Below are 27,556 nucleotides of genomic sequence, written 5' to 3'. Positions count from 1 at the left end.
ACTTTTGAGAATATAATTTGTTATCTTTCAGCCAGGCCTGTGTATACTTGAGGCCCTAGTGAGGGGTAACAAATTCTGTAATTTCCCATGATTTATCCAAAACACAAGGCGGCTTAACAAGCCCTCAGAATCCTTCTTAACACTGTGTCACTGATACAACCTATAATCACTATGTTTGCCACAAGATCAGAGGTGGCATTAACCCTGGAACCTTTTTTCTATCTGCTCTAAGCAGAAGCCTAATTTACTTTTTGCTCCAACTGTCTCTATTGGTAATAATACTTCTACTATTAGTTATATCAGTGACTGATCTCTCAGAATAATCTGGCCTTTTGATTAGATTTGACTATAGAGTATTAGCCACAAGAAAAGCTATCAGGTGTAACTTAAGAGGCTCTCTTCAATGGGTGCAAAAAAAAAATTTTTTTTTTTTATGAAAATTCTAGAGGTGGGCACTTTGTTAGACTGATCTGTTGCTTTATGTCTCTGACATTAAACTAACATTGGCTTCTTCAGGGAGTCAATGTCAAAAAATGTGTGCTTTTCCCTCTTTGTATATTCCCAAACCTGCTTTGATATATGAGCCCAAAGTCACTGCCCTTCTGCTTGACCCTCTTGGTAGAGGTCAGGGAGTGAATTGGGTTTGTGCCCTGCTCTGCACGTCCTCGCTCTATGGACACAGGTAACAAATGTGGGGTTTTAACAGCCACAGCCTGGTTTTGAATTGGGCAACCAGGTTCTTTACCCTTGAACATTCTACTCAGTTCTTGCTGAATTTGGCAAGAATCTGATGGTTTGATTTGTGTTGAGATTCTCTTTATGAGATTTAGTAAAGAACTGTTTTCAATCCAGAAGGAGCTAATACAGATCTTTCTTACTAGGAATCATTTACAGATTCCTCTGTAGTGTCACCGGAAGCCGTGATTCAGGATGGCTTGTTATACATTCCCCACTCCCTCCTGCCACTTTCACATAGCTTTCAGTTTGATCAGATGGGATGTCTACTTCAGGTTTTGTCATCATTGTGGTACAGAGTCACACAGCGGATGTAATTTTTAAAAGAATTGGATAATGTTTGAACAGTAAAGTTTACCCCGAGCCTTCTCTTGGATCCTGTCAGTGATTCAGAAAGGATGCTTCTCCCCAGATGAAACAGAACTATGATACTGAAATTAAACGTATGTTGAACTTGAGAAAAGATTGCCTCCATGAGCTCTGGTTGCCCAGAGCCTCAACATTTTACTTGTGAGCAGGAAGAAATGGCCTTAAAATAAGAGGAGGCATCAGGTCAAATAAAGAATCTTGAGTTCATATATTTCAGAATAATTTGACATTCACTCCCTTCTCAAATTGCTTTTGAACGTAATCATATGAAGCACACTTGGCATCACTAATGTTTACATTTTCCCTTCCAGATTTGTGTCACTCCTATAACACCACGGAAAGCGGGACACTGAGAGCGGTCACAGATGGAATTGCCGTAAATGTAAGTGCCCTTTTTACAAACACGCTGAGGTCATTTGCTTTACCTCCTGAGAACACCAGGCGCACTGAGGTCCAATGAGTAAGCAGTCCTCACAGGTCTCCGCACCCCCCACAGCACAGCCACCTGTGTTCAAACCCAGCAAGACACAAGGGATTCAGCACACTCTCAGCCACTCCACTCGTGAGACCGACAGCTCTTAAAGCACTTGAACAAAACAGTATCAAAGTTCATTTTTCAGGCTTCGAAGATCAGTCCTCAAAATGTTAGCAATCCACAGTGAAGTTTGTATTTTACATTTATGGCATTGAAAATATGCATGTCTTAGCAGCCAAAATAATCAGTCTCTTTTTTTTTCCTTAAAATGTGAAAGTATCTCAGCGTTCACAAATATAGGATCATCATACTTATCACCCTCATTCAGCATCATCCCCCTTTAATTTTTCACAATTATTCACAGCCACTAAAGAATCCTTCTCTTTCAAATGTACTATAGCTTTATTTTAAAAGATAGATCCCTTTTTTGTCTCAAGGTTATCACTCTCAAGTGGAAGGCCTTGTTGTACAATAAGATAGCTAGAAAAGTTACCAAAATGGTTGTCACAAGGGTATTAAGAAATACTCTTGTGCGTAGTGCTGTTTAATTCTCTCATTAAGGTGCCCGCGCAACCTTTGTATTTATTTACCTAAAGCCCGGAGCATTCGCTGTGGGAACAGTCCTGCGTCTGCCTGTAATTTGTTAAAGTGTTCGTTCAATGGCAAAGAGCAATTGAACAGCTCAAGTAAAAAATGACTTCAGATCTAGTTTCTGAGCCACATGACAGGTTTGTCAAGCGTACCACAAAAGCAATATATCGGAGAACTAAAGTCTTACCTTGTACGTGATCATTCCTTCCTAGAAATAGAAAGAACAGGCAAAGCAGTTCAATCCCCATCCGTTTCAGTTCTCGCTGTGCAGACAGATTAAAAAATGAATTGCCTTCAACATTACAAGACCAAAGCTGAACACTGTTAAAAGTCTTTCTTTCTTGAAGTGTAAAATTGTAAATACTACTTACGCTGCTTTGAAAAGAAACTTGAGATGTAAATTAAAAAGTTTTCATTAAGACTGAAATGAAAACAGAAGCTACCTGGACAGGTAAAGAAGAAAAGCTGTGTTTAAGAGCAACTCCAACATGATTTACTTCCTTGTTCTCCTTATAAGGAAGGCAGGTGTACAATCACCAAGAAGGTGGGGAAATTCATTCAGTAGAAATTTTTCTGTAGGTTCTATCAGTCTCTCTGCATCCTAGAGAAAGTTTATACCTTTAGTAAAATAATGACTGATGAAATGTCAAAAGAATAATTGAAATATGATCTAAAGTTGTTTCTAAAATAGTTATAATTTAATGTAAACAGTAAAGGTGATAAATAAAAATACAAATATGTCAGTTATGTACCAGGAGGGTTTAAAAAATGAGCTAAAGGAAAATACCTGAGATTTTTATGTTCCATTGTTAAGTCCTTTCAGAGAATTGAGATGAACTCTGAAAAATAAAAATCACTATTTTACAATTTATGATAGAAGGCAGGCTAGGGAAAGCAAAATACTGTGTTCCATTGTTTTTTAAATTGTATGAAAGATATTTTTCCCCATAAGTATCAATTTCTTCTTTAAATCCATTAGAAAAAATAATATATTAAAATTAAATTAGAACAAAATTAGTCTCAAACAACAATGGAAACAGAAAACAGTGGTTCCTAAGATTTTGAACCCCTCCCTTCCAGATGGTGACCAAGTTCTCTTTCTTGTGTACCATCCCTGCTTCCAACTTACTACTTGGCACACAGAAGATGTTTATTTGTTGAACAAAAGAGAGATTTAAAATATATATATATTCTACGACTAATTTCATGAGCCTGATTATGAATGTTTTCGCATGTATTCAAGATAGTGTTTGGGGTGTGTAGATACTGCAAACAAATATTTATTTTGTGACTCTCCAAACTGCTTAATCTTAGACAGGCTTCTTTGTGGCCAGAGTTATGTCCTAGGAGACTATCTTTTAAAAGTGTATTTCTAGGCAAGTGTGTGAAACCTGTGCGAAGAGGAGAAAACTAATTATGGACTGCTCAGGTTCTTCTCAGAAGGCTTTGTTCAATTTTGAACTCTGTCACACACAGGAATCTGGAAATAAGATGGCAAAAGCCTGCAGAAAGCCAGGTTCCTCTGTCCTCCACTGTCTCCCAGAGTTCGCTCAAATTCATGTCCATTGAGTGGGTGATACTATCTAACCATCTCATCCTCTGTTGCCCCCTTCTTCTTTTGCACATCAGGGTCTTTTCCAGTGAGTTGGCTCTTGGCATCAGTTGGCCAAAGTGCTGGAGCTTCAGCTTCAGGATCAGTCCTTCCAATGAATATTCAGGGTTGCTTTCCTTTAGGATTGACTGGTTTGATCTTGCAGTATAAGGGACTCTCAAGAGTCTTCTCCAGCACCACAATTTGAAAGCATCAAATCTTCGGCCCTCAGCTTGCTCTGTGGTCCAACTCTCACATTTGTACATGACTACTGGAAAAACTATAGCTTTGATGATAAAGTGATGATAAAGCTTTGTTGGCAAAGTGATGTCTCTGCTTTTTAATACACTCTATCTCTGGATAATACTTGTATCCTATATTAGTCATCATTCATTGATTTATTTATCCATTTAGTCAATAAATATTTATTGAGCATCTACTTTGTGCTAAGCATTGTTCTAGAAGCAGAAGATAATATCAGTGAACAAAGCCAAGCTCTTGGCCTGTGAGGTGTATATTCCAGCCTGGGGAACAGAATGGGGAGACAGACTCTTAAAATCAGGCTGTCCTAAAGGGCTATGAAAAATGATAAATCGGGGTAGGAGGAAAGAGGAGTAGGAAGGGTGTGTTATTTCACTATCCTCTGTGCAGACTTCCACCCTGCCCCTAAAGTCCTGATTGCACAGCTTTGTTTAATATCTGTCCTCAGTCACAGCCTCTCTGATCTTCAGTCCTCCCCCACCGCCAAGCCTCTGCACATGCCATTTGTGCTGCTGGGAGGCATGGGCCTCCTCCTCATTCCTCTCATTTGGCTGATTCAGCTCACTATCCACGTCTCCCACAGACATCAGTGCCCATAGGGAGGCATTTTGAGTCTCGCCAGGCCTCCCTTCCTGGGATCTTCCCCAGGATGGCCCTTTCCAATCTTCTTGTAATTGCTGAAATCCTTGCATCTCTCCCCCAATAGACTGTGAAGCTCTTTAAGGCATTGATCTATTCAACAAGTATTTATTGAATTCTCTACTGTGTATCAGGCAGTGACTGTGTCTCAGTGATCTTTATATTCCCAGCAAGTAGCATAAAGCCAGATACTTTGACGTAGTCAATATTTATCAATAAATGGATAAATTTTACCTTGTTGTTATCTAGTATTTTACCTGTGACAAAGCTGGTACTTCACAAATAGTGAATAAATAAATGAATAAATGGTTTTAGAAGACACAGCACGCCGTTAGAAGTGGGGAAAGACGTTCCCTGCTTGGGCTGTGAAAGGGCTTAAAATGCAGGGTGGAGAAAAGGGGCAGAATTTAACAGAAAATATAAAGAACAATGCTACAAGAAAACCTCCATCCACTCTGGATGATTCATCACAGGGAAAATATTCTTGCTTCCTGAAGATCTGGTGCCTGGAGGCCTCACCTGGAAAGTACCTGGCCATGGCTGTGGGGCTGGAAGGAGTTCTAGCTGCTCCCTAAACTTGCTTCCCTGGTGGCTCAGTGGTAAAGAATCGCCTGCCCGCGCAGGAGACGGGGGTTTGACCCCTGGGTCCGAAAGATCCCCTGCAGAAGGAAATGGCAACTCACTCCAGTACTCTTGCCTGGAAAAGTCCATGGACAGAGGAGCCTGGAGGGCTACAGTCCATGGGGTCACAAAGAGTCGGACACAACGTAGCAACTGAACAACAACAAAAACTGGTCAGCACTGAATAAAGTCTCCCGAATGAAAACTGTGTCCCCTCAGACAGGGCAACCAGATGAATTACCTCTGTTTCTGTATATACATAGAACTTAAACTGGGAAATACAGACTAAAAATATCAGGGCTTCCATAATGGAAGCTGAAACTGGCAGAGAGAAAGGACATCAGGTTGTAGGAAAAGTGATGCTTCAGGAGTGTTGGGAGGAATCGGCAGCTCTGAGGAGACAAATGAGTGAGGCAGAAGAGAACTCTAATGAGTCAACAAGAGGACATGTTGCAAATGTCACTGGTAAAAACAGCTGAGGAGGGTGCCTGAGCCGTGTGAATGGAAAACACCAGAGTTAGACCCCCACACTCACTTTGTCAAGGGGAAGGAACTTGGCCCAGGCCATGATCCCTAATGCCCTTTCGGATTAGATCTTTCTCAGGCACAGCTCTCCCTGAGTTTTCCCAGGATCTTATCTCTTTTAGCACAATGTGTATCCCTTCAGTAAATTCCCATTGCTTAGAGGTGGTTGAGGGTGTCTCCATATTCCTTAAGATCCAGAGATCCTAAGTCACACCATCTAGATTTTTAGACACGCTGCTTGGCCCATCAGATAGAAGCCTACCATCTCAAGGGCTCAGGCTCCCAGCATAGGACTCTGGGGGCCTGACCCTCTTCAAGAGGTCTGAGCCCAGGTGTGGGTAGAGTCGCAGAGCATCACACAGCCCGAGGAAGCAATGACCCCTGCACCCCACTCCTTCACTGGCCTTTGCTTCTGAGACTCTTCAGTGGAATCCTGACCTCAGGAAGTCACGTGAGCTCATCTGACTCACTCTGTTTGGCTTGGATCTTGCCTGGACCCAGCCCCTCATTCACATCAGACAATAACAATCTGGGGCCGGCTAGGCCAGCCCCAGGGCACCTCAAAACACTCCTGGGAGAATAAACACGGAGTAAACCTGGCTGGGAGCCAAACTGAGCTCTAAGGACCTAGTAAGGACTGCCAACTCTTGGGATGGGATGGCCTCTCTCTGTTACCAGCTTTATTTCAAGTACAAGAGACAGATCTCCCTCCAGTAGGCTTCCTATGAAAGTGTCTCATAGTGAAGAGCTGAAAGGAGACAGTGGAAGTCGAGACTTTGCTCTTGGGTCTAGCGTGGGTGTACCTGTGTGTGTGACGCACTGCCCGGTGGGCTGTTGGCAGAAGGTTGTGGCTGACCTGCAAATGTGTATAACCTGGGAAGCACAGAATCTGGAAGCGCTGGTTGCTCAGTCACTTGGTCATGTCCCACTCTCTGTGACCCCATGGACTGTAGCCCGCCAGGCTCCTCTGTCCATGGATTCTCCAGGCAAGCATGCTGGAGTAGGTTGCCATGCTCTCCTCCAGGGGATCTTTCCGACCAGGGATCGAACCTGCATCTCTTGCACTGGTAGGTGGCTTCTCTACCACTGAGCCACCAGGGAAGCCTGAATTTGGAAGAGGAAACCTTCATTTCAAATTTCAAGACCTTCAGAAAAATTATTTTAAAGGAGGATGTGTAACAGTTTCCTGTCACCTTTGTGTACAATGCTCAAAACATGCTAAGTGCTAGAGAAAATTTTGTGGCCTAGGTCTTACCTTCTAGTCCAGAGTTTCCTTTTTTAATTTGGTAAAATATACATAACACAAAATTTATCATTATACCTGTTATCAAGTATACTATATTGGCATCAAGTATATTTATACTGCCATGCAACCTTTACGACTATCCATCTCCAGAAAATTTTCACCATTCCAAACCAGAGCTCTGTACCCATTAAGCAATAGTTCATATTTCCCCCTCCCTTTAGCCCCTAGAAACTACCATTCCTCTGTGAATTTGAGTGTTCTAGGTACCTTGTATAAGTGGAATCATACAATAAAGCTTTTGTGTCTGGCTTATTTCACTTAGCAAAATGTTTTCCAGGTTCATCTACTTTATAGTGTATATCTGAATTCCATTTCTTTGTAAGTTTAAACAATATTCCATTGTGTGAGTAGACCACATTTTATGTATCCATTCATTTGTCCCTGGACATTTGGGGTGTTTCCACCTTTTGGCTATCATGGATAAAGCTGTTATGAATATTGGTGTACAAGTATCTGAGTCTGGTCCTACTCTATGTCCTTGGGGATAGCATTTATCTCTCAGGATTTTAGTTTTCAGACTGTGAGATAGTGACAATACCCACTTTTCAAGATTATGGTAAATATTTAATTATATTATTCTGGGATGAATCTAGATTTTGTGGGGCCTAAAGATTATATAATATAGGGGGCACTTTTTAAGAAAAGGAATGTAAATGAGAAATAAATTGGAAATGAATGTACATTAATTTAAAAATGAGAAGGAAAGAAAAACATGACAACAAATTACTAAAGCCTTAAAGATTCCAAGCCCTTTCTTCTTGAAACTACATTGGACAATCAACTGGAAATGTTTACCTAGAAATGCTTCCTGATGGTCACCTGGTTTCCCATTCCCCTGGAGTCACCTGCAGCTCTCAGCCCTTCCACCTGGGTGAGCCAGGGGCGGGGTCAGGGGCTGGGCCAGAGGCTTCATCTATCTATGGTAAATCCCCATCTGACTTCTTTCAGGATATTTGTTTATTGTAGACAGCTTTATTGGGCACTTCCTATGTGTCACGTACTGTTCAATATTTTATTAGTATTTCATTCTCACAGTTCCCCTTTGAAGTAGGAACTATTTTATCTCCATTTACCAGATGAGGAAACTGAGGCAGGAGTAGCTACATAACTTGCCCACTGTTTCAACTCACTCAGGCAGCAAGCCCCGGAGACAGATTTCTTCCCCCAGCCTGAACTCTTCATCTCCGTGCAAACTGCCTCCTAGTAGGTATGAGATATTCAGAGAATCCTAAAGCAGCTGTCAGCAAGAAATGAGATTCTCCAGGGGACCTTTCAAAAAGTCTGTCTCTCCGTCTCTAGACCCTTTGTTCCAGCTCTAGCTCTCTTTTCAGGTGTCTCCTTTCTGGTTTGTTTCTTGTTCATCCTGTGGATCAATCACCACCAGAACTGAGACAGAAAGGTGGTCCTGGATTATACAACCTTTTCTTTATTCCTCCCTAGACTTAAATCTCATACAATCACTTAAAAACAAAGGAAACAGAACACATTGCCCTTCAGGGGAAGGTGACAGCTGAGCCTGACACGCTGTCCAGGAGAGGGCGGTCACTGGCATTTCCTGTGGGCTGGAGATGACTCAGGATTAATTAACTCCTGGGGCTCCGTCACAGCCACCCTACCCTGAACCTTACCCAGGAGCTCAGAAGTCAGTCCCCTACTGGTAAAAGGAAGACAGTTCTCACTTGGCAAGTCTGATGCCAGTCTTGTATGTTAGACCTGCTTGAGAAAACCACTTTCTTTGGGTTAGGGAAATTATTTGAAGGCATAAAAGAACTGAGCTCCTTCTGTTTCCTACTTGTAGAATAAATCCAAAGATGGGATTTTCCATGAGATATCAGTGAATATGAATTTAATCTAATTTGACTCTCAGAATGACTCTTTTCTTTAGATTAATTTTTTTGATGTGGACCATTTTTTAAAAGTCTTTACATTTGAATTTGTTATAATTTTGTTTCTGTTCTATTTTTTTTTTTTTTTTTTGCCATGAGACATGTGGGATCTTAGCTCGCTGACCAGAGATGGAACCCACACCCCCTGCATTGAAAGGCAAAGCCTTGGCTACTGGAACACCATGGAAGTCCCTCAGAATAATTCTCTCTTCATGCCCTATTTCCCATCTGTGAAGCAGATGGTATGCAGGGCAAGAAGTCCATGTCAACAGGCAGAAACATTGACTGCAGAGTAATTCACTCATTCATGTCTTGCAAAACTGCTGAGCATTCTTTTTTTTCTTTTTAAACGATAACTCAAGCAGTCTAACCCAAGGTTAGGATTCGTTGGTTTCAAACAATTTTTTCTCTTTCCCTGATGAGCTCCATCTCTTACTTCTGAGGCTGCAATGGGCTGGGCATTACTAGTAAAAATAAACTCTGATTCATTCACTCGCTCATTCAGGAAGTATCTACTGAGATTCTATGTGCCAGGTACTGCTTTAGAAACACTGTGTTGATTAAAACTAACAAAGTTTCTGCCTCATGGAGCTTGTGTTCCTGTGGGGGAGACAGGCAATAAACACTCAAACAAATAAAGATGTGAGATGGTGATAAATGCTGAAAGGAAGAAAGAATGGCAGGAGGTCAGAGAGTGAGCAGGGTGGGGTACAACCCCCTCCCCCGCCGGCAGGAGTGTCTGGGGACAGGCAAGTCAAGATGACTGATGACACTGGATTGGAACATAGGGCAAGGGGTGGGGAGCCCAAGGAGTTACTGGGGGACGGGCCAGAGAGGCAGCGGGACTATGGAGAGCTGTCAGTAGAGCCCCGAGAGCCACAGTCGGAACTCTGGGTTTATATTTTGAGTGTGAAGGGATTTTTATGGAGTTCTAGTGGATTATGATGTAGCTTATGTTTTAAAAGGATCACTCTGAGCAGACTACAAAGGTAGCAAAGAGGAAGCAGGGAGACCAGCAGAGGCCACATCTGCTTTGGAGGCCAAAGATGAAAGTCTGGATAAGGAAGATTCTGCGAAGTGGCTGAATTCTGGATATACTTGTAGAAGAAGACAGGGGTTACAAATGGATTGCTTGTGGCAAAGGAGAGAGATCAAGGGCTCCAGGATGACTCCAAGAGTAATGGAGACACCTACGTGGTAACTCCACCATCACCACCAACAGGTTTCTCCAGAACGTATTATCTAGCACGCACCCATGGTGAGAGTCACAGTGAGCTCTAGGTGACTCTCGTAACCTGGGAAGTCAAAACTGTGCAAAAGGTGTTCTGTGGCTGAATAGGGAAGGCCAGAACTGTGCAGGCAATGCTCTGTGGTGAGACCGTCTACGTGCTTATGCGGTCAGCATTCCTTCGGCCCAGTGAAATTACGATGAGCTGGCATCTTCTGTTCTGGAATTCACTATGACTTGGTTTGGGGGAGCAAACAAAAACCTGCAATATCCCCATGGTTCTGCAGTCCTTTCTAGCAACAGGGGTAAACTATTGGGGTCAGCTTCAGTAGCAAAAGAGTCTGCCCCAACAAATTTTTAAAAAGCATATTCTTTATTAGGCCACTATAGGAAGACAGGTGAGATGAACATATTTTACTTTAAAAAAAATCTTTCAAAGTAAGATTTCAGACTCCTTTTCATCTTAAAGATGCAATTTATGCAGCTACAACATCAAAGAAGGTGGTTATTCTTTAAAAAGCTGGGGAAAATGGTGACCAATGATTATGTTGATGAATATCCTTAAGGAGGTCTGTGGAGGATTTATTTCAACTGCCACTTTAGGAATCTCCCTGGTGGTTGCTGATGCCCACTCAGGTCAGTATGTTTACACATGCTGCCAGCACCCCTTGGATCATAGAAAAAGCAAGGAAATTCCAGAAAAACATCTACATCTGTTTCATTGACTACCCTAAGCCTTTGACTGTATGGATCACAACAAACTGTGGAAAATCCTTAAAGAGATGGGAATACCAGACCACCTTACCTATCTCCTGAAAAAACATGTATGCAGGTCAAGAAGCTACAGTTAGAATTGGACATGGAACAATGGATTGGTTCAAAATTAAGAAAGGAGTGTGTCAAGGCTGTTTATTGTCACCCTGCTTATTTAACTTCTATGCAGAGTACATCATGCAAAATGCTGGACTGGATGAAGCACAAGCTGGGATCCAGATTCCCAGGAGAAATATCAACAGCCTCAGATATGCAGACAATACCACCCTAATGGCAGAAAGCAAAGAGGAACTAAAGAGCCTCTTGATGAAGGTGAAAGAGGAGAGTGAAAAAGCTGGCTTAAAGCTCAACATTAAAAAAAACAAAAACAAAACAAAACAAAAACAGCAAATGGCATCATTCAAATGGCATCCAGTCCCATCACTTCATGGCAAATATGTGGGGAAAAAGTGGAAAACAGTGGCAGAGTTTATTTTCTTGGGCTCCAAAATCACTGAAGATGGTGACTGTAGCCATGAAATTAAAAGACACTTGCACCTTGGAAGGAAACCTATGACAAACCTAAACAATATAGTAAAAAGCAGAGACTTTACTTTGCTGACAAAGGTCCACATAGTCAAAGCTATGGTTTTTCCAGTAGTCATGTATGGATGTGAGAGTTGGACCATAAAGAAAGCTGAGCACCGAAGAAATGATGCTTTTGAATTGTGGTGCAGAGGACTCTTGAGGGTTCATTGGACTGCAAGGAGATCAAACCAGTCAATCCTCAAGGAAATAAACCCTGAATATTTATTGGAAGGACTGATACTGAAGTTGAAGCTCCAATATTTTGACCACCTGATGCCAAGAGCCTACTCATTGGAAAAGACCCTGGTGCTGGGAAAGACTGAGGGCAGGAGAAGAAGAGGGCGAGAGAGCATGAGAGGGTTGAATGGAATTACTGACTCGATGGACATGAATTTGAGCAAACTCCAAGAGATAGTAAAGGGCAGGGAAGTCTGGCATGCTGCAGTCCATGGAGTCACAAAGAGTCGGACAGGACTTAGTAACTGAACAACAACAGCAACATTTACACAAAGCCAAATAGGGAAAAGGACTGAGTGTGATCCAAACAACCTAATAATTAAAAAGACTAAACAATAAGTCATTCTAAAAAGCTGTTCAAAATTAACTGGGTGATATCTCGAGGATTAGAAAAGGAGAAAGAAGAAAATCCTTTAAAAGCAAATTTTGCTGGTATCTAATTAAAAGTATGTTGGATTTTTAAACAACAGAAGTGGTGAATCTATATATTATTGGGCCTAATTACTTTCAGACAAAAAGTGGCTTCAGTGAGCTGTCAGGTGTGAGAGGTTTGTTTGAGGGGGTGTGATAGCCACCTGTTTGTCCTGCAACTTGTCTCCGCATCACTCTGGGTGAAGCTGTGCTTGCAGAAGTCCCTTCCCAAATCCAGGTAGCTGATGGCAGAGTGACAGGATGTCAAGCCATGCCCGGTACAGTGAGACACTCAAGCAGAATTTCAACATTTGTTAATAATTTTCTTCATATCAAGTTCAAAATTTTGAAGTTCCAGCCCAAACATATAAAGTGAAAAAAATTTTGATAGAAGAAAATTGCTGTTAGTTGTGAATATTTGGGAAGGTTTTAAGGGGCAAATATTCCTTACACATATATGAAACTATAATATCCTGGACATCCATAACTGTGCTGTGCTTAGTCACCCAGTCATGTCTGACTCTTTGCGACCCCTGTGACTGTGGCCCACCAGGCTCCTCTGTCCATGGAGATTCTCCAGGCAAGAATACTGGAGTGGGTCGCCATGCCCTCCTCCAGGTGATCTTCCCAACCCAGGGATTGAACCCAGCTCTCCACTGCAGATGGATTCTTTACCGTCTGAGCCACCAGGGAAGTCTGGACATCAATAGAGTCGTGCCCAATAGCATGGAAAATGCAGTTGTTAGCCCTGATCTCAGTCCAGACCTTGGTGGATTATTGGCCAGTTGTTGCATGGTGTAATCTATTGGAATGGTTTGGAGACTAAACTTTAGGCAATCAAGGGTTAGGAAGACAGGATCGAAATGTTAACTGACAGAATGTTTTGTTTTTATGTATGTCTCCAAAAGTAGAACACTGGATAAAGTATGGACAATGTATGTGTGTGTGCTCATTCATGTCTGACTCTTTGAGACCCACAGACTGTAGCCTGCCAGGCTGCTCTGCCCATGGAATTTTCCAGGCAAGAATACTGGAGTGGGTTGCCATTTCCTCCTCCAGCAGGTCTTTCCAGTCCAGGGATTGAATCCACATCTCTTGTATCTCATGCACTAGCAGATGGATTCTTTACCACTAGCACCACCTGGGAAGCCTTAAAGTATGGACTTTAGATAATAATCATGTATCAGTATTATTTCACAAACTGTATTCTGAAGAAAGCTGTTAATCTTTGCCCTGAAAATAAAATGTTCCTAGAGTTCAGTTAATATAGACTATTAGATCTCCCCTATTAGAAATTGCCAATACACACTACACTATTAAACACCCTAAGAGGCCCCAAAGTGAAGAAAATTGCTCACCTTTGTTTAACAATTAAACAAAAAGTGTTTGCTTAGAAAAAGCCTTTTTCCCCCCTCCATGTACTTATTAACATTTCCACCTAATATAGTTTCAGAGGTGCTTGAAGAGAGTACATATGTAATGAAAGTTTTATGATATTTTACCTCTCCTGCTGTCAAGGAGACCCAGAAGCAAATTTAAAGATTGTTGCCAGATTTCTGAAGAAAACTCTGATGTGAATTCATTTTTTTTTTCTGCTGCACTTTGAATGCATTATCCAATTCAAAGACTTTTCAAGATGGATTTTCTTGAAGATAATTCTCTTTGCTGAGGGAAGTCTAGAGGGCAGGTCCATTTAGATGATAGTTCAGATAAAGTACTTGGAATAATAATGACTCATTCCTACACTGAGACCTAGGCCCTGACCTTGGTTACTTAAAATGGCCAAATATTACAGTCAAGCTAGGCTAGTTTTCCCTGTGAAATGGATTCCAAACACTGCTGTATGTTGCTCTCTTCTGATGAGTCTTGAAACCATGTCCTTCAGATTGAGACATGAACCCACAGTCTTTTAACTGAGATCATGCACCTGGTTTCAGGACTTCTTGATGCTCAGATTCTTGATATCTAATTGCAGGAAGAATTAAATGAGAGCCAAAGTGATAGAAAAGAAGTGGATTTATTTAGAGGGAAACACATTCCACAGACAGAGTGTGAGCCATCTCAGAAGGTGAAAGAGTGGCCTTGGACTATGGCATGGTTAATTTTAATGGGCTGGGTAATTTCATGGACTAATGTGGGGGAGGATTATTCAAACTATTTGGGGGAAGGGGTGGGGATTTCCCAGAATTGGGCCCCTACCCACATTTTGCTCTTTGATGGTCAGTCCTGGAGTTGTCATGAAGCCTGTGGGTGTGTCATTTAGCTCACTGATGTGTTCCGATGAGCATATACTGAGAGGTTTAAGATCTAGTGGAAGTCAGCTCATCCACCAGCTCAGACCCGCATGGTGCTAATCAGTTTATGCCGTGCCCTGGGGTTAGGCCATTCTTTCAAAGGTTGTCCCCTGCCCCTTCCTCCTGTTTCATCCTCACCTGGGCACAGGACTCCCACTGCTGCTTGAGTCTGCCCTGTGCCTGTTTCTTTTTGGTCCAACAGCCCATCTTCAAGCTCTCTGTCTTTCAATCAACCCAACTCGCTTGTAGAAGAGTACTTTCTTTAAGACAACAGCATTCTCTTTTTGGTAGGAAGCATCTCTTTAGGTAAACCTATGGTTTTTCGAGTATTCACGTACAGATGTGAGAGTTGGACCAAAAGGAAGGCTGGGTGCTAAAAATTGATGCTTTTGAATTGTGGTGCTGAAGGCTTTTGAGAATCCCTTGGACAGCAAGGAGATCAAATCAGTCAATCCTAAAGGAAATCAACTCCGAAACTCATTGGAAGGACTGATGCTGAAGCTGAAGTTCCAAAACTTTGGCCAACTGAGGCCAAGAGCTGATTCGTTGGAAAGAACCCTGATGCTGGGAAAGACTGAGGGCAAGAAGAGAAGGAATTGAAGAGGATGAGATGGTTGGATGCCATCATTGACTCAGCGGACATGAGTTTGAGCAAGCTCTGGGTGACAGTGAAGGACAGGGAAGCCTGGAGTGCTGCAGTCCATGGAGTCGCAAAGAGTTGGACACAACTTAGCAACTGAACAACAAATCTCTTTACTTGATAAAATACAATAGTTTGTTATAAATGTGTTTCTGTTTCTGCTTTCTCAAGCCCTTAAGACAGGCTCAAAGAGGGGACAGTAAGTTGCATCTGGATCTCTGCTCCTGACAGCATCACCCTCCTGAAAATCCTCGCTTCTTACAATGGTTAGCTTTATGTCGTTCTTTAGCAGTAAAAGCGTTATTCTTTCACTGAGATGGGAACCTAAGTGAATATATAAGAAACACTTAATTTGTCTACCTTGTGGGCTGTCAAAAAGAGTGGCCACTGTAACTCATTTTGCTTAATTTTCAAAAAAAAAAAAAAAAAAAAGGTGAAATACAGTGTAGGTGTTTTTAAAAAATTGAATCTAGTAGCAGAGTTTGGAAAACTTTACACTAAAAATAATAACGTCATCTTACTGAAAAAAAATTATTTAGCTTATTTCATGGAAAACTTCAAATACTATTAATAATTCCTTGATCTTGATACTAGCTGTGAAATAATAATTGTTAACAGTGACTCTTACAATGTGCCAGGCACTGTTTCAAATTTTTATCACACTGAGATGAGATACTAAAATTTTCCCTGTTTAAAAATATTTAATCTAATTTAATATTTTAGAACAGATTTAGATTAGTACAGAGAGTTCCCATATGTCTCGCACTTAGCCTTGACTAATTTTCTCTATTAGTAACATCTTACACTAGTATAGCACATTTCTTACAGTTAATAAACCAATATTGATACATTATTATTATCCAAAGTCTAGACTTTATCCAAATTTCCTTAGTTTTTACTTAACGTCCTTTTTTGATTCAAAAATTCCATCCAGGCATAAACAACAGGGACCTACTGTGTTTATCGTATGGCACCAGGAACAATATTCAATATCTTGTAATAATCTATAATGGAAAAGATTCTGGGAAAAAAAAAAAAAGAATCCCATCCAGGAAACCACAATACATCTGTGGTCACGTCTCCTCAGGCTCCTCTTGAGTTCTCTCAATCACACAAAAGGAAAAAATGTGGCCCAGAGAGAGGCTGAAAAACCTGCCCACAGTCTCATTGTTACTAAGTGGGAAAATGGGCCTCAAATCCCGGCAGTCTGATTCCAGGCATGTGGTTAACCTTTGTCTGTTGTTACCCTAGTAGTAGTATTTCAACCTGAATTTCTTAAGTTACTTGTCAGTTCAGGCAGCAGAGAGATGAGCAAACCTGACCCAAATGACCCTTGTCAGGGATTGGCCATAGTCAGGTGGACATTTTTCATAATAGAACCACAGCTCCCCTGATTTTTGGTGGCTTGAGTAGATAGACCTCAGAAGAAGCCAGTAGATAGACCTCGGAGCATCCAACTGAAATGGATGCTCTCACAGTTCAAAAGGCCGGAAGTCCAAAGTCAAGGTGTTGGCAGGGTTAGTTTACCCTAGAGGCTCTGAGGTTCTCTAGGAGGAGAACTTTTCCATGCCCCTCTCCTCGCTGCTGGCGGTTGCTGGCATCCCTTGGCATTCCTTGACTTATAGACTCACCACTCCAATGCCTTGTCTCCACATGGCCTTCTCCTCTGTGAGTTCTCCTTCTCTGTCTGTGTCTTTTCTCCTTTGTTGAAGACACTTGTCATTAAATTTAGATCCCACCCAAATAAACCAAGACAATCTCATCTCAAGATCCTTCACTTAATTATATCTGCAAAGACCCTTTTCTGAATAAGATCACATTCACAGATTCTGGGTGGACATGTCTTTTGATGGGACCACCATTCAACCCATTATAGAAGTTGGTAATACACACCAGGTTGTTGTGAGGATGAAATGAGACAAAATTACATTAAGTATACTTGATGCTGGCTTAGATGTGTTTTAAAAAATGACTGCCATTTTTATTATTACTCTTTTATACAATATGAGGCCCCCCAATACAGAAGTGTTAAATTGGGTAATAAATTCATTCATCAATGTCTAGTTTATATGACTGTTATTATCCTTATTAATTGTTTCATATTATGGGCTTCTTAATGGGATTCCCTGGTGGCTCAGTGGTTAAGAATCCACCTCTTGATGCAGAAGACTCAGGTTCAATCCCTGGGTAAGGAAGACCCTCTGGAGAAGGAAATGGCAACCCACTCCAGTATTCTTGGGTAGAGAATTCCATGGACAGAGGAGCCTGGTGGGCTAAAGTCTATGAGATGGAAAAAGGGTTGGACATGACTGAATGACTTAACAGCAACAACATCAAGAACAATGGTCTTCTTGGTTGGTAGCATGTAGTCCTGCCAGGAACATCACAGGGTTTGAATTCAGCCTTTCTTATTCCTTTCCTAGGTGTTAAGGGCTGAAGGGAATCCTCAGTCAACACTTTCAGCTATGACACTTGTCAGAAACACAAAAGGACTTCAACCGTATAAATGATCTCCTCTTAAAGAGACTTATGAGCCAGGCACGAGATGAATGAACTTCCTGTCTGTTGCCCAGGCTGATAGACATGCAGCAGAAAAAGCAGCTGGGCAGCCTCAGCTGTTTCTCTGATCTTTGGTTGCCCTCTGTGGTCACTGGATGCAGCAACCCCACTTTCTGATCTGGATCTTTATCTCTTTGGGGACAGAGTTAGGACTCAGTGCTGAGCTTTCAACCTCCACCCTCCTCCACCCCCCCGTCTCAGTGCATTGCCCCCTCCCCTGCCATCCCCGCCAGCACTGTCTCCTGCGGTCACTTCCTGGCAGCCACAGGATTCCATGAGCTGGCTTCACTGAATTCCTTCTGCATTTGTCAGACAGACATAGAGTCTCAGAATGTTAGGGCAGCAGGAAGGGCCTTTAGAGAGCCAAGTCTAACCCACTGCATTGTCTCTCCAACACTTTCTTCAGTCAATCAATGCATTTGCACTGAGCATCTACCCTGAGTAAGGCAAGATGCTAGGGGTTAGTTACAGAGCAGCTTCCCAGAATGACAGTGGGTCACCTCTACGTTCCTGAGTAGGTATCTAAACGATCTCCCAGGAGCACTGATAGCTTATGTTTCATATGCTTGCATGCTTAGCCGCTCAGTCGTGTCTGATTCTTTGCAACCCCAAGGACTGTAGCCTGCCAATCTCCTCTGTCTATGGGAGTCTCCAGGCAAGAATACTGGAGTGGGTAGCCATTCCCGTCTCCAGGGGATCTTCCCAACCCAGGAATTGAACCTGGTCTCCTACATGGCAGGCAGATTGTTTACTATCTGAGCTACCAGGAAAACCTGTGTTTTACTTAGAAATAATTCTTTAATATATGTGTTTTTCACCTGAGCTCTATCAACAGCACCTGTGGGCGGGGAAGGCTGTCCATGTCCTCGGAAGGGGAAATAAATTGTATATTCATTTGCACTATCCCAGACTGAAATTGACTTTTCCTTTCGTTATAAATGTAGACAACAAACCAGGACTAGCAGTACCTGTAATTCTCACCAAGAGGAATTACACATACACTTTATAGTTTTTGCCAAGACCTCAAAATGTTGTCAACACTGACAATTGTGTCCAAATCACAGTAGTCATTAGACCCGCCGCTGGTCCTTGATAAAGTGTTAAAGAGGTCTGTGCATGCGTGCTCAGTAGCTCAGTTGTGTCCAACTCTTAGACCCCATGGACTGTAGCCCACCAGGCTCCTCTGTCCGTGGGATTTCCCAGGCAAGAATACTGGAGTGGGTTGCCCCTTCTCTCTCCAGGGGATCTTCCCCACCCAGGGATCGAACCTGCGTCTCCTGTGTTGGCAGGCAGGTTCTGTACCTCTGAACCACCAGGGAAGCCCTTACTTCACTTTACATTGTCTTTAAGCAATCTCTCATTTCCCAGTCCTTTTTTCCTCCCTTCATATATTACACAACTACCTGAAACACTACATTTATAGGTCAGCTATTTGCTTTCAAAGCCTTACATAACTTTGCTCCAATCTATTCTTAGAACTTATTGTCCAAGACTCTCCTATGAAAACGATAGTTTCTGCCAAATAGGTTTTCCCCTATTTTTGAGCAAGACTTTGCTACTGATTTCTGCTTAATCCCTTATCCTTTTGTAAATGCCTGCACTCATCCACCATATCTGGCTAGATCACATGTATCCTGTATACCCATAATTGCCAAGCTCAAGTGCAATCTCTTTCTTAGTGCCTTGGCCACAATGCCTGCTTGACAGGAATTTCCATAGTCCTGAATATATTACTCATTTGGGGTTTGTTAACCTCAACTATATTGAGATTGTGGTATTTATTTTTTAAGTAAATTGTGTTTCTTTCTTTTTTTTTGAAGTGAGAACTGGACAATATGAAGATACTAGAGGCAGGAAGATCCAAAAAGATCTGTGGGAATACTTTATTTTTACTTTTTAATGTTTTCTTGTGTTAAAAGTCACATAATATAAAGCATACTATTTTAACCATATTTTAACTGTACGGTTCAGTGGCAGTAAGTACATTTACATTGTTATGCGATGCTCACCATTATCAACCTCCTGAATTTTTCATCTCCCTAAACTGAAACTGTATCTCCATTAAGCACTAAGTCCCTGTTCTCTCTACCCACCACCCACCCACCCCCAGCCGCTGGCATCTACCAATGTACTTTCTGTCTCTATGAATTTGATTCTTCTAGGTGTCTCTCTCTCTAAGTGGAGTCAAGCAGTGCTTGTCCGCATCTACTGTATATAGGAATGCATTGCAGCAATAGAAACAGAGATGTAGAGAACAAATGTATGGACACCAAGGGGTGGGTGGGATAAAATGGGAGTTTGGGATTGACATATAAACACTACTATGTATAAAACAGATAACTATTGAGAACCTACTAAATAGCACAGGGGGAAAAAGAGAAAGAACTACCTCTTTGTAGGACATCTATTAAGTTAACCTTAAAAATTTCATCCCCTTGGATTTAATAATTCAGGTGTGAGGTGACAGGATTCCTGACTAGGATGGTGTGGTAGATTTAAATATATATATATATATAGTTATTTATTTATTTTTGACTGTGCTGGATCTTTGTTGCTCTGAGTACTTCTCTCTAGTTGCGGTGTGCTAGCTTCTCGTTGTGGCGGCTTCTCTTGTTGCAGAGCATGGGCTCTGGGGCCTGTGGGCTTTAGTAATTGTATAAGGAGGGCTCAGTAATTGGGGCTCCTGGGCTCTGAGGTACAGGTTCAACAGTTGTGGCTTACAGGCTTAGTTGCTCTGCAGCATGTGGGATCTTCCTGCACCAGGGATCGAAACCATGTCTACTGCAGTGGCAGGCAGATTCTTTACCACTGAGCCACCAGGGAAGCCCCAGATGTTTTAAAATCAGAATATCCATTTTATGCATGCATGACCACTGATGTCAAGCTTGGCCATACGCTTTGCTTTGCAGCTTATTTAATGAGTGCCATACATCTCATTGTACTGAACTCAGGAGAAGCCGTGTGGCTTTCTTTGGCTAATAAAATATGAATGGAAGTGATAAATGTTACTTCCAAGCAGAAGCTTTAAGATCTCAGTATGAGGTCCCACTACCCTCACTTTTCCCTCTGCCATGAAACTAGTAACATTCCTCATAGGACCTGCTCCATCGGCCTAGACTGCTGCTGTTACCGCAGCTTATTTTAGCCTCAGCTGAGGATGTAGGAAACAGAGAAGGCTCCATTAAAGAGAATACAGGGAGAGGGAGTTTTGAATTTAATGAGAGAGACGAGAGCAGCACCTCACGAGCTCTGGGCATTAGGATGTCAGCTCAGCCATGACAAGGAGCTTACTAAAATTGTCCTGCTCTGCCATTCTGAATTAGGGCACCCAGAGGAAGAGTCTTCAGGTGTCAGGCCTAACCTGACTCTCTTCCCGCTCCTTACTTTTCTAACTTGACCCTGAAATGGGGAGGGCAGCGCTAGATCCAATGAAAAGCAGCATTTCTGGGGCTCCTACACTGGATCACTGAGTGTGTTATATGTCAACACAGGAATCTGGCCTTCCATCTACAGGCAATGGGACTCTAATGAGGTAACAGCAGTGCAGTGGGAAGGACTAATGGACCCATAGCCATGATTGAGATGAACCTGAGGTGGGAGAAGGGCATTAATGAATCTGGGCAAGAAGCTTAGGAAATATGATCTAGTTCAGAGAACTGTGAGTGAAGAGGGATTGACAATTTAGAAATCTAAAGATCTAAGTCTAATTTTCAGACTTCCTAATATTTGATATAATTTGTGTCCTTATATTTCACCTGAAATCAGTGCACCTTTTAAAAAGGAATCCAAAATTATCTCCACTCTCACAATCAACCTCTCACAAGTGTCTGCCTTATCTTCTATCTAATTGCCAAGCCTGCTTATCCATCATCATCACAATAATGATAATAGTAGTGATTTAGCATCTACTATGCCTGGTCTTATGCTAAACATCTTGTATACAGTAGACCTCCTTATCCACAACGGATATGTTTCAAGACTGCCAGTGGATGCCTGCAACCACGGACAGTACTGAACCCTATATATACACTGGTTTTTTGTAGACATACGTACCTATGATAAAGTTTTATTTATAAATTAGACACAGTAAGAGTTAACAACAATAACTAATAATAAGATAGAACAATTATAACAACATACTATAGTAAAAGTTGTGTGAATATGATCTCTCTCTCTCTCAAAATATCTTATACAAATATAATGCCTTTTCTGACTTGACTAAGCACTGGGGCCATAACTTTTGCAGTTTAAAGTGAGACAATAAAACAAGCAGAGTTTTTTTCTTCTTCTTCAGGACTTCATGGATAGAAGATTCCTTTTTATCATAGATCTTAGCTACCTCGGCCTGTGACTTTTTTTATCTCCTTATTAAGTTGGGAACTTTTACCTTTTCACTTAAAGGAAGCATTTTACAGTTTCTCTTTGGTTTCTGTGAATTGCCAGCATCACTACTCCTGAGTTTTGGGGGCCATTAGTAAGTAAAATAAGTGTTACTTGAACACAAGCCCTGGGATACCTCAAGAGCTGATCTGGTCTGATAACCAAGATGACTACAAAAAGACCACCGGGTGGGATGCCCTGGACAAAGGGGTGATTGGCATCCCAGATAGGACAGAGAGGAACAGAGTGAGATTTGATCACACTCCTCAGAACAGCGCACAATTTAACTTAGGAATTGCTTAATTCTGAAATTTTCATTTAATATTTTGGACTGAGGTTGACAGCAGTTAACGAAAGCTGCGGAAAACAAAACTGAGAATAAGGGGGGATGGCTGTACATATTTTAAAATTTAATCCTAATTGTGAATGGGCCATTTGGTAGAATGTCTCTGAGTTCCAAACTTAGCCCTCTAGACCCTGCTCTGCAATGCTGAATCCGGGACTCTGCAAACCACAGTTCTGCTTTGCCAGCTGCTTCATGTTAGGCTCTGTCAACAAGGGCCGTGCAGGCAGCCGGCAAGGCAGAGGGAGGGAGCAGGGACCTGCTGGTTCTTGTCTGATTCCTGTTCCAGAGTCTCCCCAGCCGCCCTGGCCGTGGAGTTCACTGGCGTCATGGCGGTCTGATCCAGTTTGCTGTTGTTTTCCAGCATTCGTAGTGCCAGCCTCTTCATGCTCACTTGAGACCCCAGTGCTAGCCCGCCAACACCCCTCCTCAGATCTCTGAGTCTTGGCCCTGTGAGAATCCTCCTTAAATTTCTAAATTAATAATTCCAGATCCCTCCCCACCTGTTTCCCAATCCTAAGGGTGGTAGCCACTTCCTGCAGTTGCTACCTCAGTGACACTGGAGGATCTTTTTACCCTTTCAGATGTCTAGGTAGAAATTTTGTACAGAGTCAACAATTTCTTATAGTGAATTCTTTCTGTTGAAATAACTGGTGTGGTTTCTGTCTCCTATTGGGACCCCTACTGGTACAGTGAGGTGAATAGTCTTCTTTCCATTTCATGAGTAAGGTAACTGAGACTTGGCCAAGAGCCATTAAGTAACTTGCCCAATGTCAAGCTGATAATAATTGAATTTATGTAAGGATTCAAACCCCCCTTTTAGCTCCAGAGCCCAGGTCGCAACTGCTCCCATCTCTGCTTCATCGTGGGTCTCACTCGCTTTTTGAGCACTTCTCTCCTTTGTGTCCCGGTATGCCATCATTAGGCAGGCTGCTCTTTCCTTATTCCCCGGCCACTCTGGGTCAGGGTGGCAGGCCCAGGGAGCGGGTGGTGCAGCCCAGTCTGGGACCAGAGAGATGGTCCGTCCAGCTGCTGCTTGTGCCCACACCTGCCATGTCAAGGGTCAGGACCTGGCATCCCAGGAGGCACTCTGCAGCCTTGCCTGAGAGTTCACTCTGCTTCGTGTGACGAGAAGTGGAATGCCAGGGTGTGCTGTCAGGACAGCCGGGAGCCCTGAGGGAAGAGGGGGTGCACACCTGTGGGAGCGAGCAGGCAATGGGATCTGCTAGGGGCTCCCCAGTGTTTGGCCTGTGTGTTTGAGAAGGAAGCTGAGACTTTAAACCTTGGTCCTCCATGAATTAAGCCAGCCCAGGGTGATGTGGTTTGGCTTAGTTTCATAGCTGGAATGCCCTTCTTCAAACCAAATGAGCAGAACAATGAGAATGGTCCATCCTCCCAGCCACCAGCTTCCAGGCCTGGGGTCTGACATAGAGGCCTATGCTGTGGGTGAGGCTGGGCCTAGTGGGATGGGGGGGCATGGGGGGAAGAGCCTCGGTCCCGTGGCTCCCTCCCGGAGCCTGGAGGAGAGGGAGACACCAGTCTTAGCGCCTGGCCGAACCCAGCCTACACTGCACCTTGATCCTCTACCTTCTACTCCGTCTGTATGGCCAGGTTAACATCTGGAAGGTAGCTGCAGGTGGTCTGGGAGGCAGGCAGGACTCTCAAGCCCCTCACAATGTCCTTGCTCCCATTTCACAGTGGGAGAGAGGGAGGCTGGGAGGATCAGTCATCTACAGATGACCGGGAACTGTGGGAAGGGCCAGGTTGTTGACTGTGCTCCTGATGTCAATGGACATGATTAATTGAAGACTCCAAAGTTTGCCTACAGTGTTTCAGGCACTGGATGAAGGTGCCTGCTTAATCCAGATAACCTGAACAGTGGGGCAGTGGGTAAGCACATTTTGGTTGTTGACATTGTAGATTTGTCTATTTAATATGATAATTTTCTAAGAGATAGACGTAAGGTGTCTTGAGGAAGGGTTATCTTATTTTCTAACCTGAATAAAGGCACCACATGGGTATTATTTGTCTCCTCAGATTTCCCCCGTCTTGACACATACGTCCCGCTGTTGATTTCTGTTTGTGTCTATTGGTGGCTACAAACAGCAGATGCACAGACCTCTTTTCTTCCCTCTTGGGGAGGGAAATTGGGGAAGAAGCTGCTGGAGGTGGGAAAGGGTTCATTCCTTACCCTCATCCTGATTGGAGGACTCTGAACTCTGGTCATGGGGCAGATGGCCCAAGTAGATAAAGCCTGCTCAGGAAGCCTCAGGAGGTGAGGTGTGGTCAGTGAACGGCCTCAGGTCCAGTGACAGCAGCTGGTGTCCTCTTTGCCTGGTGCCCAGGACTCTCCTGGCCCCTAAGGTCTGCAGGACTGGGTGGTGGCCCTACCCTTGACAGGAACCCTGCCCACCCCAGGACAGCTGGTGGCAGAAAGGTTGCCCATAGCTTGTGAGCAAGGAACAATGACAGGGAAAGAGAGGTGCTCTCTTTGTGGCCATGCCTACACACCTCACAGATTTAGAAGTCACTCCCCCTGGCCATAGCTGGGAGACATCTGGGCGATGGTGAGATGCTTTTTTTCATTCATCAAATATTCAGGGAGTATTGGCAAAGTTTCGTTGGTTATTTTATCCAGCGTGGTCAGGGTAGTCCTATCTAGGAAAATGACATTGTATCTTAGTATTTGTTTGTTTATTTAAAAAAATGTTTTTTTGGTTTTTTTTTTTTTGCTGCACACACAACTTGTAGGATCTTAGTTCCCTGACTGGAGATCAAACCTGCACCCCCTGCATTGGAAGCACAGGATCTTAACCACTGGATCGCCAGGGAAGTCCTGATATTGTATCTTAAATAACTAGAGGAGGAGTGTACAGGGGGCTTTTCAGGAGGAAAGAACAAGTTCGAAGTTCTTGAGACTGGAGCATGCGTGTTGCTCTGTGTGCCATAGGGTGGTCTGGGGCCATGGGTCTGGGGAGAGTGATGGAGGTGGAGGCAGAGAGCTAGCAGCGGGCTGACCTTGAAGGTCCTAGAGCGTACTTGGGTTTTCCTCTCGATGAGCTGGAAAGCATTAGAGGGTTTTGAGCAGAAGAGTGATGTTTAGTTTGATGTACCAGATGAGACTTTTAGATCAGCAGCCCTTTGAGGTTTGCTTACAGCGACTGATGGAAGTATTTGGGGTCTGAATCCAAGCAGAGTGAGCCATGCTTTTCATCACCAATGGCTTCTGCCTCTCCACTGCTGAAAAGCTCGTTAGGGTGCAAGAACCTTCTCCTTCTAGCCTGGTAGTAGATGTGACAGCACCGTCCACGCCTGCCAAGTCCTTTCTGACCTCCCAGGAATTTATTTCACTGCAATCATCCTTCCCACTTACTGGAACGCCCACCTGTCTGCCTTCTCTAGGGGCCGCAAATGCCTCTGGGTTAAGGATCTTATCTCAGTTTATTGCAAGGCCCTCTAGGATGCCAGAGATCTAGTCCCATTAAAGCCTGCACGTTTAAAACAAGTCCAAATGCTGAGGCTTGGGAGATTGCCTGCCTGGTAATACAAATCTATAAATCCCAGTTCCTGCTGCTTCCAGGCTAACTGTAAATACCCTGAAAATTCAGCTTCAGTGGAAATGTTTTGACCATTCTGCTTCTGGCTCAATGGGTCGTAATAAATAAAAATGAAAAGTGGTGGGGGAAACACTGGATTACATTTATTTAAATCTTAACACGGCTCAGCTTGGGGAGAGGGTGGCTAAGGACGGTAGGCTTGTTCCTGTCGTGACAGACTTGCTCTTCTTGTTCCTAAACCCAGGCCCTCAGGGTCTGGACAGCCACCTCCAGCCTCTGTAATGATTCACCTTCGTTTCTGAAGGCGATGGAGACAGATGAGTCACCGTTATTTCAGGAAGAACAGTTGATGGAAAGAACCTCCGTTTTCCTCTCTGACTAGGACAGTTATACATTCCCGACCCGTGGGAGGCACCAGCATTCACAAGGGCTACCCAGCCTGCAAAGAAGCAGGATATCAGAGGCTGGGGGTATTCTAGGAAGCCTGGATGTTTGGCTGAACTATGTCATATGAATTTGAAGTTAGGGTCTGGGGGCAGCCTGAATTCTCTGAAATAGGGGGCTACCCTATAGGACTGATATATTTCCTAAAGCAAACCTTGCCCTTCTGGTAACAGCAGCTGTAGTGAGGCAACACTGGTGATGCAACACAGCCATAGTAATGTCCAACTCATTTCATACCCCAGACTGTAGCCCACCAGGATCCTCTGCCCATGGAATTCTCCAGGCAAGAATATTGGAACTGGTTGCCATTTTCTCCTCCAGGAGATCTTCCCGACCCAGGGATTGAACCCGTGTCTCTTGCATCTCCTGCATTGGCAGGCGGATTCTTGACCACTGTGCCGCCTGGGAGGCCAACAGAAGTGGCTGCAGTGCATTAAGTAGCCCCGAGATGCTGCAGTCCCACGGCCTCCACCCGACAGTTCCAGGGAGATCCATTTGTGACGTCAACTCTGACATAGGCACTGATAGTTCCCAGAACTGGTGGCAACGCTGCCTGGGTTCCACGTGGGGCCGCGTGACCAGCTAGTCTATGGAGCACCCCCAGGGGGGCCCAGCTAAGGAGGGTAAATGAGATGTAGCTGTGCATGCCTTACTCTGCCGCAGCAGACATCTGCCGACTCTATGACGTGGTCACTCTCTTTGGTCACAGTGACCAACCCTCCCCTCTACCCCATCCTGACCTAGAGCTCTTTTCTGACCATTCAAAGGTCCCTGAGCTACTCAAGCACAGTAACAGCCCATTGCTTTTAGGTTAGCTCTTCAAAAAAAGAATATTTATTTATTTTTGGCTGTGCTGGGTCTTCACTGCTACACAGGGTTTTCGTTTGTTGTGGCGAGCAGGGGCTTTTCTCTCGGTATGGAATGGGCTTCTCATTGTGGCGGCTTCTCTCGTTGCAGAGCATGGCTCTAGGGTGGGAGGGCTCAGTTATTGCCGCTCACAGGCTTTGGAGCACAGGCTCCGTCATTGTGGTGCGTGGGTTTAGCTGCTCCATGGCATGTGGGGTCTTCCCTGATCAGGAATCAAATCCATGTCTCCTGCATTGGCAGGCGGATTCTTTACCAC

At 43.5% G+C, this 27,556-nt stretch overlaps 1 protein-coding gene across 4 annotated transcripts in view; it reads right to left on the bottom strand.

Annotated features, from left to right (window-relative positions):
• Positions 1-27,556, bottom strand: part of ITGB6 (integrin subunit beta 6) — a 145,882-nt gene that overhangs the window by 84,645 nt on the left and 33,681 nt on the right. For 2 of the 4 annotated variants that reach the window (XM_043894670.1, XM_043894669.1), the window contains exons 2-5: positions 2,958-3,009; positions 2,614-2,771; positions 2,358-2,433; positions 1,530-1,609 (exon numbers count right to left, since the gene is read on the bottom strand). In XM_043894670.1, coding sequence (XP_043750605.1) covers positions 1,530-1,609; positions 2,358-2,418 — 141 coding nt within the window. In that variant the 5' untranslated portion in view covers positions 2,419-2,433; positions 2,614-2,771; positions 2,958-3,009. Of the gene's footprint in view, positions 1-1,529; positions 1,610-2,357; positions 2,434-2,541; positions 2,772-2,957; positions 3,010-27,556 lie in introns of those variants that run through there. The other 2 variants (XM_043894667.1, XM_043894672.1) reach the window with 2 other exon arrangements.

Source organism: Cervus elaphus, chromosome 33 (genome assembly GCF_910594005.1).
Source record: "Cervus elaphus chromosome 33, mCerEla1.1, whole genome shotgun sequence".
In the NCBI taxonomy this organism is placed as follows: Eukaryota; Metazoa; Chordata; class Mammalia; order Artiodactyla; family Cervidae; genus Cervus; species Cervus elaphus.
This window is presented reverse-complemented; position numbering and strand designations above follow the sequence as displayed.